Consider the following 12,623-nt stretch of genomic DNA (forward strand, 5'->3'; position numbering starts at 1 on the left):
TTCCTCCTGTCTCCAGTTTAGGAGAAATTGCAAGAACCCGGACTTTTAACTTTAACTGCAGCATTTTATTTGTTTTCAGTTCAGAGACAGTGGTTTTCTGTCAAATTGTGGTCATTTAGTGGTGTGCGCTATTTGACCGCTGTAATTTGTTCTTCTAGCATGAGGTGGCAGCTCAGCACCAAAAAAAACCCCCAAGTAAATACCCTCATCTGCCTGTCAGAGCCTCAGCTGGGAGGAAACTCTGGAGCTCTCAACCTCCGTATTTTTTTATTTTTTTTATAAATTCCACTGCAGGCTCCATGATTGAAGACGATGATGATGAAATTAAAGACAATCAGATGTAATTGCAATTACATATAACAGGCAGCGGGTGAAAAAATCTTCAGCAATCAAGTCTTTGAACACACCAGGTGTGAGGGGAGGGGGCCCAAAAGGTCATGGGAAATAAGTTCTGTGCTCTAAAATATTCATTATTTACACATCCAAGCTTATGTTTTATAAGCAGATTACTCCACATTAGGTAGGCTTACTGAAAACAGCGCTGGTTTATTTATGGGTCTGCTGTGGTGAAAAAGCTGAGTGCTGCAGTCGGTGATACAGATCCTCTCCTGACCACAGTGAGGACACAAAAGAAAAACTGCCTTTCTCTTACAAATTCATTGCATTTCCCTGCCTAAGCACAGTGTTCCCTTCTTTACAGAGAGAAATGATTGTGACTTGGCGACACAGTAGCCACAAACACAAACCTAATTTCTCCCCGGGCGATCGTTCTCAACCCTGAAATAGCTAGAAAAGATTAAAGTCAACAAACAGCTTGGCTCCAGTGCCTTTATTAGTAAAGTGCTCAGCCTAGAAGTACATTCTTATTCACTAACATGCAATACTAAAAACAACCAAACATCTGGCCTATCAATAGCATGGATGAAGACATGGCAACAATATTCTCATAGAAAAAAAAAATTACAATGTGAATTCAAGTATACACACAGAACTTCAAGTAATGCACACATTTTTTTTTCATAAACACAAAATACAGTTGCAAACTCAGAATAAAACGTAGTTGTGCCACATTCTTTGACATGATTTCAGAGATAGCAGAGGACAGCGGTTAGTGGTTTCTACTGGTGGGTGCACTTCTACTGATTCTCAATAATAATAAAAGTAATCCAACTGGAAATATATATAGGTCCTGTGTCTTTGTGTGTATCCATTTAATCCGTAAAGCATGTACAATTTAAAAACTGCCATGAGCCGTGGTGCACCTTCATCATAAAGTTAGCCTGAAATCCTCTAAGCTTGCTTCATTGATAATTTACACTGGATTTATGTACAGAAGCAGAATCAGATAAGAAATACATGACCACATTGCACTGAACTGCTTTAAAGGAACAGTTCGACATTCTGGGAGATTTGTATTCTTGCTGAGATTTAGAAACAGCTGATACCAATCTCTGTCTGTACAACAGTGATGCTACAACTGGGAGACGGTTAGCTTACTCAGCTGAAACCTGCGTTGGCTACTTATAACATTAACATATTATTGCAACTGCTTATTTACATTCAGTTTTTATTTGGAGTCATGTTTCTGTTGGACAAATGCATGTAAACCCAGTATTTACTCTCTTTTAGCTTTGTTTTTGGTCTCCACCTGCTGAGAGTAGACCAGAAACTTTGCTTCAGTTGCTAACTGCTCCACTATATGTTCACCAGTTTGTCTCTAACTGTGTCTGTCTGCTAATATAGGTTTTTAAGAACCTATTTCCCAAACAAAGTTTCCTGGTGTGGCTGAAAATGATGCTCTGAAATCAAGTGAATCAAAACATTTCTGACCAAATAGCTGAACAAATTTGCAAGAGGAGCTGCAGATTCAGGTGATAACTGTAGGTCTGTCTAGTATATATATAACACATTTTTTCACACTTTCATGTGATTATTATTAAGACCAGAAGCATTGCAATAGCTAATCTGATGTTAAACAGTAAGAAAACCCCCCAACCAGCACTTTTAAAGCTCACTAATAAGGAATTTATGTTGGTTTGCTATATATTTGCTGGAGTATTTCTTTCCCTGGCACATTGACTTGCTAGGTTGGTGGATTTAAAAAAAAAGTTTAGACACAACCTGGTAAATGCTGAGCTAACAGCTAACTTTATATTTAACATAAGAGTGGTATCATCCTATCATTTAACTCTCAACAAGAAAAGCAAACAGATGTATGTTGAACTATTCCTTTAAATTCTGATCTCTTGTCATTCCAGTGGGACGGCGGATCTAATACTCAAGCAGTTGTTCACACAATACAAAATTACTGGTAATCTCTATATGCATAGATGGCGGTCGGACAAGATAGGAATTCTGATGGACTTTAGCTACCTATGGCGCAGTAGGCTAGTCAGTGGGTCCTGCTGTTCAGGACGGCAAAATAAAAAGCTCTGTCGCTCAAAAAACAGAGAAGAGAATGAAGCAATTACACCTATCTAAGACAAAAACTGGTCATTATCTCATCACTGGACCTGCCCGGCACCACATATCCCACCAGGACGATACATCTTCATGCCTCCTGAGTCCGATCCCAAAATCTTTTGCTGCTGCTATAGAGAGAGAGAGAGAAAGAGAGAGCCATCCCTGTAGATTTTCAGGCCAGCAGCTGTGACGTGGCTCTCGGCGTGGGGTCAGACAGTTCTACCAGATGTATCCTCCATCATCTGCCTCGCCTTCCTCCTCTTCCTCCTCTTCGGCCTCCTCACCGTTGTCCTCGGCCTCCTTCTCCTCTTCGTCCTCCCAGCCAACGCCGCTCCCAAAATCTCCAGAATATCCAGCCACTTCATCTGGAAAAAGGTAAATATATAAAAAAAAGATTTGAATGAAATTGCATTGAGAAAGACAGAAAAAGGCATTTTCACAACTTTTGATGTTAGATAGATCAATTACAGACCAAAAAATCACTGATTAATCAAAGGAATAACTGGGAGCGTGATAACAAATATGACAATTTGTTTCGGCACAATTTCAGATACTTTTGAACAGATGCAGCTATTATTTCCAACACCGCCAAAAATCTCCATCTGTTATTTATTTATTTTTTTGTCTGTGACTGATTCTTTAATCAGAACAATTACAAACCTGCAGATGAACAAAGAATATTACAATCTGTCAATCTTTAGTAATCTTCTCTGTGTTTGTGATATGAAAAGAAGGAAGCAGGTCAATGCACCAAAATACAAAAAATAAAATCACCACAGCTTTTCCAGACTGGGTGCAAACACAAGATGACTTTATAAGAGGGAGATTTTCTTGCTGTGCACAGTGTGAAGAAATATGCGTTTGCCAAATGCCCCTCTCTTACCGCAGTCGGGGTTGCCATGGATTCTGGTTCCCATCATCTCTCCACCATGCTGGTCGACGCACCAGCACTCCCCTCGGCTCTGGTCACACTGCACTTTCCTGTAGTAGCCGTCCTCATCGCAGCTGGGAATGTACATCCCTGCAAGGACGGACACACACAAACACACACACACACACACACACACACACACACACACACACACACACACACACACACACACACACACACACACACACACACACACACACACACACACACACACACACACACACACAGGCCTAAGTGTTAAATATTTATACCTTCAGCAGACATAGCTGCCTCATGCTGATGCCCGAGATGAGCGCAGCATAAACGAGAGTGCCAGCACGCCTTAGTGAACCTGAGATAAGACCATCAGTCAGGACGGAGGAGGAGCAGAGGAGACCGTGCAGGCAGGCAGGCAGACAGACAGACAGAGCCCGGCCCTGTTTGTTTTACACGAGCGGTGCATATGCTGCTGGATGTGATGTCGTTTTCATACAGCATGTTGGCCGTGGCGGCGTGTTTTCCTTGTGTTGCGCTGAGTGGCATGTAAAAAAAAAAAAACGTGGTGACAGACGCGGTGACAGAGCTCCACTGTTCCAGCCTCCCTCAGGACGCTCTTGTCAAACCTGAAGAGAAGTTCCCTAATAAGCCCCCCCCTCCTCTCCCCTTCCTCCCCATCCTCCATCCTCCATCCCCTCCAACCCCCCGCTGCTACTGCGAGAACTATAGAGAAAACACAAGCAATGAGAGAAGTGGGCTTCAGGGACATCTCTGGAGCTGAGGACTGGAAAGTAGCAGCGTTGAGCATGCTGGGGTTGATACTGCTGCAGCGTGGGGTTTCCTAGGGAGCCGGACAGGCACGTTAGCCTTGCTCCTTTTCAAAGCCAGAGCTGCCCCTTTATCCCCCCCCCCCCCCCCTCCTCCCTCTCCCCAAGCCTGATTAGGGCCTAATCCCAGCCATGAGCTTGTGATCTCTTTAATGAGGCTCCTCCAGCTCCTCGCCCGCTGCTCAAGGCGCCTTGTTACATAGGTAGAGCCCAGAGACACCGCAGCGAACGAGGGGGGCAACGCCAGCTAGACAGTGCATAGCGGTAGTTTCCTGTTTCCCTCTGCACGTCTGGTGTTTAAAATTGTTCAGTCAAATGCTTATTGAACTTCACGGTGCAGTTAAGGAGGAGGAAAAAACGTATTTACCAGGCTTCTTCTTGGCCGCCTCCTGCACCTGGATCCTCTCCAGCTCGGCGAGGCACGGCGGCTCTGTGAGAACCAGAGGAGAAAAGTGATGACAGACAATACCTGAAACGGCTCCCCCTCAAACTTTATCTCAATCAATGCTCTCCATAATTACATTTTTTGCCCATATTGATCCGTTTTAAAAAGTCGTATATTTCATTCCCTCTGAGCCTGATCGATTGTCGAGAGCTCAGGTGAAAGAACATATGGATGTAGTCTGAGAATGACAAGGAACTCTCTAAAATAGGTAGAAAGAAGATGAGGTTTTCTCATCTGTAAGGAATATCTGAAGTGTGTTTGCACAAAACTAGATGAATTCATATAATTATCACGACTCATTATCTAGTCACAGAGAGAAAAGTCTGTTACAGTAGTTATTAGTTCTAATTATCTGTTTACATATAGGATCCCATTTATAGGAAACCATTTTTACACAATGGTTATTATGTGTATATACAAACAACACTGGCAGCAAATGAAAAATTGATTAGGGTGTCAGGGGAACCTTTTGCATGCAGGTTAAATGCCTGATCAATTGGATAATCAGCGTGCAAATGAGGTTGCTGCCAGAAATATCCAGTATTTGTTTAGTAAAGGTCAAATGGTGCAAAAGGTGCAGTGGGTAAAAGCTTTGTGAGCACAGGTTAGGTGTGATAAAATACCCATAGAAAGATAACTACAGTTACAGAGTACAACTCCTAAAACACACCAGCTATTTTTGATTCATTGTCTGATCATTTTGCCTGATATTTCTATTAATGCAACTCACAGTGTTACCAAGTTACTTTGGCAATTTGCATTTAATTTCTATGCAAATGAAACAAGCTTTTAGGTTTTTAATTTTTTTCAATAAAAGAGAGCTGTGAAAAGTCTTGAAAAAAATATAGTATAGTTATAAATGAATCACCTCCAGTGCCACAATATGGGGGCATTAGACAATAAACAAAAGGCCTATGTCCACTTTAAGAGTATATGTGAAATAAAAATCCATGGAGACAATGTAAAAAAACAAAAACAAACAATTTTAGAGCTTCTTTTCCAGAACAACTGCATCTTCCACAGAGGAGCTGTCGACACTTTCTGCTGCCCAGGAAAGGACACGGTGTTACTCAAAGCCTCTATTGTGAGAAACAGTTGTTTTGCACTTGTAGCTGGAAAGTTTTTGGTTTATCTCGCAGTCGCAGCCACAGAAACGGGCAGAGAGCGAAGCTGCCAAAGCCAGAGACTGAGGCACTAAATCAGGAGGAGGAGAGCCTTCTCTGGTGGAGAGACAAAACTTTGGGCAGCTTGGGCAGAGTTCACCGAGGACATGGAGAAGGACTGTCGATGGGCCAGACGGACATTTTTGCAAACTGTCAGATGACTCAGATAAGAGGTCTTGCCAAGGTTGTTCTCAGCAGGGCAGAAGAATTGCTAACCATGCTGGAGATGTATCAGTACCAGTAGATGAGAGATGAATTGATGGAGTATTCAAACCACTGAAGTCGAAAATACAGACAAGCCACAGACGACCAGAATGTGTTTTGAAGATGTCGATTACGCTGCCAAATCCTGCTTTAAAATAGCTGCTATTGGCTGCCTAAACTTGGCTTGAAGAGATGGTTCAGCATTTTGGGAAATGCACTTTCTTAAGTTATCAAACTGTTCCTTTAAAGGGAGCCGCTGCTTCCCCGGTGTTGAGGTACAGATCCATTCCAAACATACAATAATATGTGTCAGAGCAGCCACTTTTCAGTGTCTACAGACCACAGTTCTAAAGGCTTGTTTTGCCACATGGATTTAAGTCACGTCAATGCAAACCTTTTCATCTCCCAGTGATGTAACCTTGCTGTTATTTCACCCAAACAGACATTCAACTCAAACACCGCTGCTTTCTTTACTCACTTTCTCTCCAGAAGCAGAGGCACCACTCTGCCGTAGAGACCTTCCCGTCTTTGTAGCTGTCGCAGGAGTTGAAGAATGGTCGGATGCAGACCTCGTACTTGTCCAGGTTGATCGCGGCCAGCTCGGCTTGGTCCAGGTAAAGGTCTCCGTTGGTGTCCAGCCTCGAGAACATCCAGCCGATGGAGTCCTTGCAGCTCGCTACCAGGCTCTTGTCCAGAGCTGTCAGAAATCATTTGCATAATACTTCAGCTTCTTCTTTCTGTTTACACTACATTTCCCTGCATAGACAATTGAGTTGTAAGTTTGGAGGCGGGAGGAGAATAAAGCCGCTTTGTGAGTTTACTAACCTGAAGCGGTGCCAGCTCCGAGCTTGCCAGAGTTATTTCGCTTTGCGTTTCCATGAAGGAGTTGGAACCAGTCTCTCAAGCGGTCACCCAGGTCTGCCAGGTCCTGGCCGGTGCAGCTCTCTTAAGGAGCAAAAAAAGGGAATCCCTGCATTCAGAAGTCTGGCTGGCACTTAACAGCAAGCAGGCGAGGGACTCTACACAGCTTCATAGAGCTCTCAACTGATGTAAAGTGCACAGGTTTCCTTCACTGTAAAGCTGCTGAGGTGCACTGTCGGATTTTCATGCTGTGATTTGTAAGTGTATGATCTGCTAATCAAAGAAAACATTACTTTGCAATTAACTCTACTACAGCAGGTTGCTGTTATCCATTAGAAATCCAACGGTACAGATGGAAAACAGGAGTAACATTTCATCGCTTTGATCAATTGGCATTTTCACGTGCCCCAGAGCCCGAACAATCAATAGTGTTTGGCTGCGATGACAGATAGTGTACACTCTAAATAATTAATTACTACATGATTGAAAGAGCAGTTGAACCACATGGGGGATATTTGGGCGAACAGTAATCTCTGAAATTGGTGAGTATTGATCCCAAACATCAAGCATCGGGTGGATTGGTTGTCTCAGGTAATTGGAGCTCCTTTCCTTTCAAACAGTGTGACGTATGTGGCCACCAGTACTGTGTGACATAACTTTTTTTTTTTAAAGGGATAGTTCACCCAAAATTCAAATTTCACTCATTATCTACTCACCCTCATGTCGACTGAGAGCTGTGTGAGAAGTTCTCTCACAGAGTCCTCTGTTCCTTCTCTGAGTTACAGCGGGGCTCCGTGCAGCAGTATTTGTCCATATAATGGTTGTCAATGGATACCAACTTTCCTTGTCCAAAAAGACACACCAAAAAACATCCAAAGACCTCCATAGTGCTCGTCTGTAATGCCCCTCTTGTATTGAAGCCCCGACATGAGAAATTGTTCAGAAAAAAAAAAAATAAGTCTATGTTTTAAGCTTGTTTGTAGCGGAAGCTCCCAGTGACTCAGTTCACTGCTCTTCCTATGTCAGTGCAACAATTTCTTCTCACAGCTCTTAGTTGACATGAGGGTGAGTAGATAATGAGTGAAATTTGAATTTTGGGTGAACTATCCCTTTAATTTTGATGCTTTGCCTTGAGAAAGCAGTGACAGTAACCCAGGGCTGGAGATGTGAACGTCAAAACTGAAATACACAAAATGAAGGAGGTACTTGCCACGTTTAGTGTCAGTATTCGTGATGGTGATGGAGGCTGTGGCGCACGGGCAGAAGCCAGAACACATGACGTTCAGGTCTTTGCCCGTGAGGCAGGACTGCTGCTCCAGCTTACACTGTAAGCACAGAGAGAGAGGGAGGAAGGGAGGGAGAGAGAGAGTGGCATGGCTGCAGTTAAAATATTTATGGGGGTGACCGCAGGAAAGAGAGATTGCTCATTCAGATGAGACACAGCACTTAGAGAAAGGCAGCAAGAATGAGCTGTCATTTTCCGCCGTCTTCCCATGCAAGGTCAAAATTAAAAACTATACATAAATCAATAAAGAGTCCTGCTAGTGGCCGGTGCACGGTGATGCCGCTCAAAACAACGTCAGTCATTAATCACGCGGCCGCATTGAGCTGGTGCACTTGTCCTCCCGCAAGCAGTGATGAACTGTGCCGGCCTGCTCTGCCCACGTATATGTCAGCATAGCAGGAAACAGCACTTGACTGGACTGCTCTCATTATTTAAAACGATGACACGGCCACTTTCCATTTCTTCTCAGGGTTTTTTTTTTTTTTTTTTTTACGGAGCCATAAGCCAGTAATAAAGCAAAAGGAAAATTATCTAAGCTTTCAAGTCTAAGTGCTTTCTTAAAAAAAAAAAAAAGAGAAGATGCTGGTGCAGAACACAGTGTTTTCTTTTTACCTCAGAGGCGTAGTTGTGTCCATCAGAGCCACATACAGGTGAGGAGGCTACTACAGGACAAGGCTTACAGCTGCTGTCATGCTCCTCCTGGCGCTCTGGCTGTTTGACTCTGGACATGAGAGGGATAAAAAGGGAGAAAGTCAAAAATGTCAATTCATCCAGATTACAGAGAAAGCACCAACACACTTACCTTTAACTCAACCAGGTATCTACACATCTACACAGCAGTACTTGCCCATAGATGTCTGTCTATCACCACTCCAGTGAAAAATGTGTTTGTGCTGATAAAAGAAATAATTCACCTCCTCAAAAATACTGCCATTACATTTGGGACTTTACCTCCTATTTTGATACAAAACAAGTGGATTCAAGCTTGATAGGAACAAGAAAAGAAGAAAAATAAAATGCTGGATTTCACAATGCTAACATGCTCAAATGACAACATGCTAATGTTCAGCAGGTACAATGTTTACCATGTCGCCAGTTTGGCGTGTTAGCTCTTGCTAATTAGCAGTAAACACATAAATAAATGGTCATTAGTTTTGCATAGACATAAACCACCATGACAAGTGGACACAGATACCAATTACTTTGCTAGTTTGCTAGTTTTATGCAAATCAACGCAATAGTTGTTGTCACTGCAGGTATAGCAAGAGAAGAGTGAGTCATAGGCCTAATAAATAAGTGGGTAAACTATGTTTTGACTTGGAGAAAAATAAGAGGATCCAAGTTAGTGCAGTTCATCCCAAGGAATATTAATGCATGTTTGTGTCAAATGCAATAGGAATCCAAACTACCTTCATGAGACAAATATCAAACTCTTATTGGTGCTATGGCATCATTAAATCTGCACCAACTTTTGTGACATTACAATATGTTTAAATATAGGAAGCGTATTATTATTATTTAAACAACCACCACCAGTGTCTTCACTAGTTTTGCCTCTAACGTGGCTCATAACTCTTTCCAGGAACAGTGTGCTTGAGTCTTTCCAGGAACAGCTACTCCCTCAACAGTCTTCTGATGGACTATTTCTTTGGTAGACAGCAGCTCCGGTGATAACTGTTGACAGAGAGGTCTGTGGATGATCCAGAGTAACAGATAACAGATGCCTGTCTCTTCCTCCTCCTCCTCCTCCTCAGCAGTTGAGTTCACTTTGACGCCAGAATGGCAGAGTCACCGCGTCGCCCCCTTTTCACACAACATCTCGACACCCTGAACCATTCATGTCTCATCTCTTTAAAAAAACAAAACAACAACAACAACAGCAGCAAGCTTAAGTAGACTTCTACTGTGGCACTCAATGTGCTTTCAGTTTTCTTTAGAAGAGGGATGCACTTTCAGTTTTTTGGAGACACCCAGCTCTTGCTGCTGTCAACTTTGATAGCACTTACTGGTGAACTGCTTTGGACAAAAGCATCTGCAAAAAAAAAAAAACTGATTGGGATGTAACGGGACACTGATTTGGAGAAGACACTCTGCTGTTGAATGTTGAGGTTTCAATGCTGTACACAAACTCCAAACTAATACAACCACCACAAGAATAGATGTTTTTTCTTTAATGGGTGAACTGGCCCTTTAAAGCCTCACAGCCTACTGAGGTCAAACTCTGTTACAGCTACAAATCCTCTCCAACAAGATGTTTTTATTAGACTACAACTCATTGCTATCAGTCCGCCGTCAACTACGACATCAATACAACTGAAACAGACATTTCTGATCATAATTACCAGAAAGTCATAATCTGCTTGTTAATATTTGTACGCACCGCTTCATAAAACTTCCCTTTGCTTGCTCTCCTCTCACACGGTGATTGACTGCATGTTCAGTGAGCACCAACGTCGAGGCTCTCTAGTCTGCAGCACGACTTCGGAGGCTGCTACTTAATGATGCTGGGATGGTTTAGTGCGGCTGCGTTCGTGCTTATTACCCATTACTCGACACAGTCTCTCTCATCTCTGGAGTGACTCTGTAAATGAAGCACTTTATTGAAAAAGATAAATGCCTGCCGCTGCAGATAGGCTTTGCAGGTAGTAATAATTCACTCCATTAATTCTTTTCAGGCCGCAACCCTGCTCATTTGTTTTTCAGTCAAAGTGGGATGAATGTGCGAAGGAACCGATAAATGCTTTTTTGAGAGATTTACTACAGAAAACCAAAGAGTCTTAGGAAGGGGTGGAGCATCTGAGATACTTGCATAAATCCCTGTGAGTTTTCTACAGGTTTTGGTTGTCATGTTTTCGTCCTCTCCTTCTCACTCCTCTGTGTCCACTTCCAATGATTAGTCTGTGCCATGATTTCTAAAGCTGCCGTCTTAGAGAAAGTTTGGTAACACACTATTTTCAACATAAAAGGTCAAGTACGAAGTAATCTCAGGGTCTGAGTGGTTTGAGATGTACTGTTGCTAAGTGACAGTCAGTAAAATGGACATTTATTTTTCCTTTTTGAAAATAATTCTGAACATTTACAGTTCAGTGCCATGTTACGGTTATAAAAAGGACTCGATTATTAAATGTAATGAACAAGAATTTTTCAAAAAGTTACTTCCATGGGCTTCAAGCCACTGACAAAAGTTTGACTGTTGTTCCGTCACAGTAAACCATGTACGTTTCTAAGAACTACTCTGCTAACAAAAAAGAAATTGCATTTATAACCATTAAAACAAACCCTTATTTAAAAGCTGAGAGGTTCTGCTGCTACAGCCTTACTTTGTCTGGTAGATAATGGTTGCTAATATTAGTAACATTTCTGTTCAACAATGTTATGCCTATTTTTTTGTTTTTTCTAGTGGCTGCATGAGGCCCTTATTGACCGAACATTAAGTGTTCTCACATTAATTTAAAAAACACTGTAAAATCATCTTTGGCTTCACTGTTTAGATCTGTACCAGACTCAATCTTCATGCAACTTTGACAAATTATACATCGTTTGATAGCTCTAAAAGTGTGTCTGGGATCCTAGTGTGACTGTCACTACAACAGCTTTGGACACAGAATTGGATCAGACTTGTGGCAACGGCTCTAAAGTATTCTCCACACACAAGAAAAATAAGATTTTGTTTTTTGACAGGGTTGAAGAATAAAGACCTTGCTTTTTACAACTCATTTGCAACATACAAGTTATTATATCAATCCAATTAAAAATATAGATTAAAGCAGTTTTAAATTACGTTACATACTCACACTGAATGTTAAACATGTACACGGATACAGAGCTCCTCTTTAATCAGCTGTATCAGATTTATTTGTGTTAATTTGGGATTTTAGTCATGGAACTAAAATGATGAGTTGCAGTGATTTTGGGACTGAGGGTGTTTGGTGAGATTTGTCCCTAATTAGAGGCCTGGATGAGTATATTCTGCCTCAGCTGCTTGTATTTATGGTCCTCACAATATGACTCAAACAGAGCAAGCTTCAATCAGATACAGTGAAGAAGCTCATCAAAGTCTCCTTAGCCAATTTCACAATGTTTGCATTAAATGTAATAATCTGGTGCCTTCTCACTTTCGCAGATGCAATTATTTTTCTGTCTTAAGTACATATATGTATGAGTTCACAAACTGATGATCCATGTAGTTTTAAGTAATTAAACTAAGTAATAGTGGCTTCATTTATAATTAAGACTGAGCCACGGGAGTTCATGATACATCATGCATTAGATCATCACGAGTCATATATTAGTTATGCATTAATTAATGATGAGGTACGTACCCTTGACATTAAGTGAAAGTCATTAGACCAGCATCTCTCTCCTCTGTTTCTGATTGGAGCAGAGCTGTCACGATTGCAAGTGTAGGCGTGTGTGAAGCCCATGTGAGAACAGGTAATCGCCACAAAGCAACTAAACACTTAATTTT

At 41.9% G+C, this 12,623-nt stretch overlaps 1 protein-coding gene across 1 annotated transcript in view; it reads right to left on the reverse strand.

The window, feature by feature from the left end:
• Positions 1–2,374: 2,374 nt before the first annotated feature.
• Positions 2,375–12,623, reverse strand: part of LOC311003156 (testican-2) — a gene marked incomplete at its 5' end in the record, with an annotated part of 43,227 nt that continues 32,978 nt past the window's right edge. Inside the window, 7 exons of the mRNA XM_083994841.1 lie at positions 2,375–2,828; positions 3,347–3,484; positions 4,565–4,627; positions 6,488–6,706; positions 6,835–6,950; positions 8,077–8,195; positions 8,768–8,876. Coding sequence (XP_083850967.1) covers positions 2,683–2,828; positions 3,347–3,484; positions 4,565–4,627; positions 6,488–6,706; positions 6,835–6,950; positions 8,077–8,195; positions 8,768–8,876 — 910 coding nt within the window. The 3' untranslated portion in view covers positions 2,375–2,682. The remainder of the gene's footprint in view (positions 2,829–3,346; positions 3,485–4,564; positions 4,628–6,487; positions 6,707–6,834; positions 6,951–8,076; positions 8,196–8,767; positions 8,877–12,623) is intronic.

This window comes from Trachurus trachurus (assembly GCF_905171665.1).
Source record: "Trachurus trachurus genome assembly, chromosome: 19".
In the NCBI taxonomy this organism is placed as follows: Eukaryota; Metazoa; Chordata; class Actinopteri; order Carangiformes; family Carangidae; genus Trachurus; species Trachurus trachurus.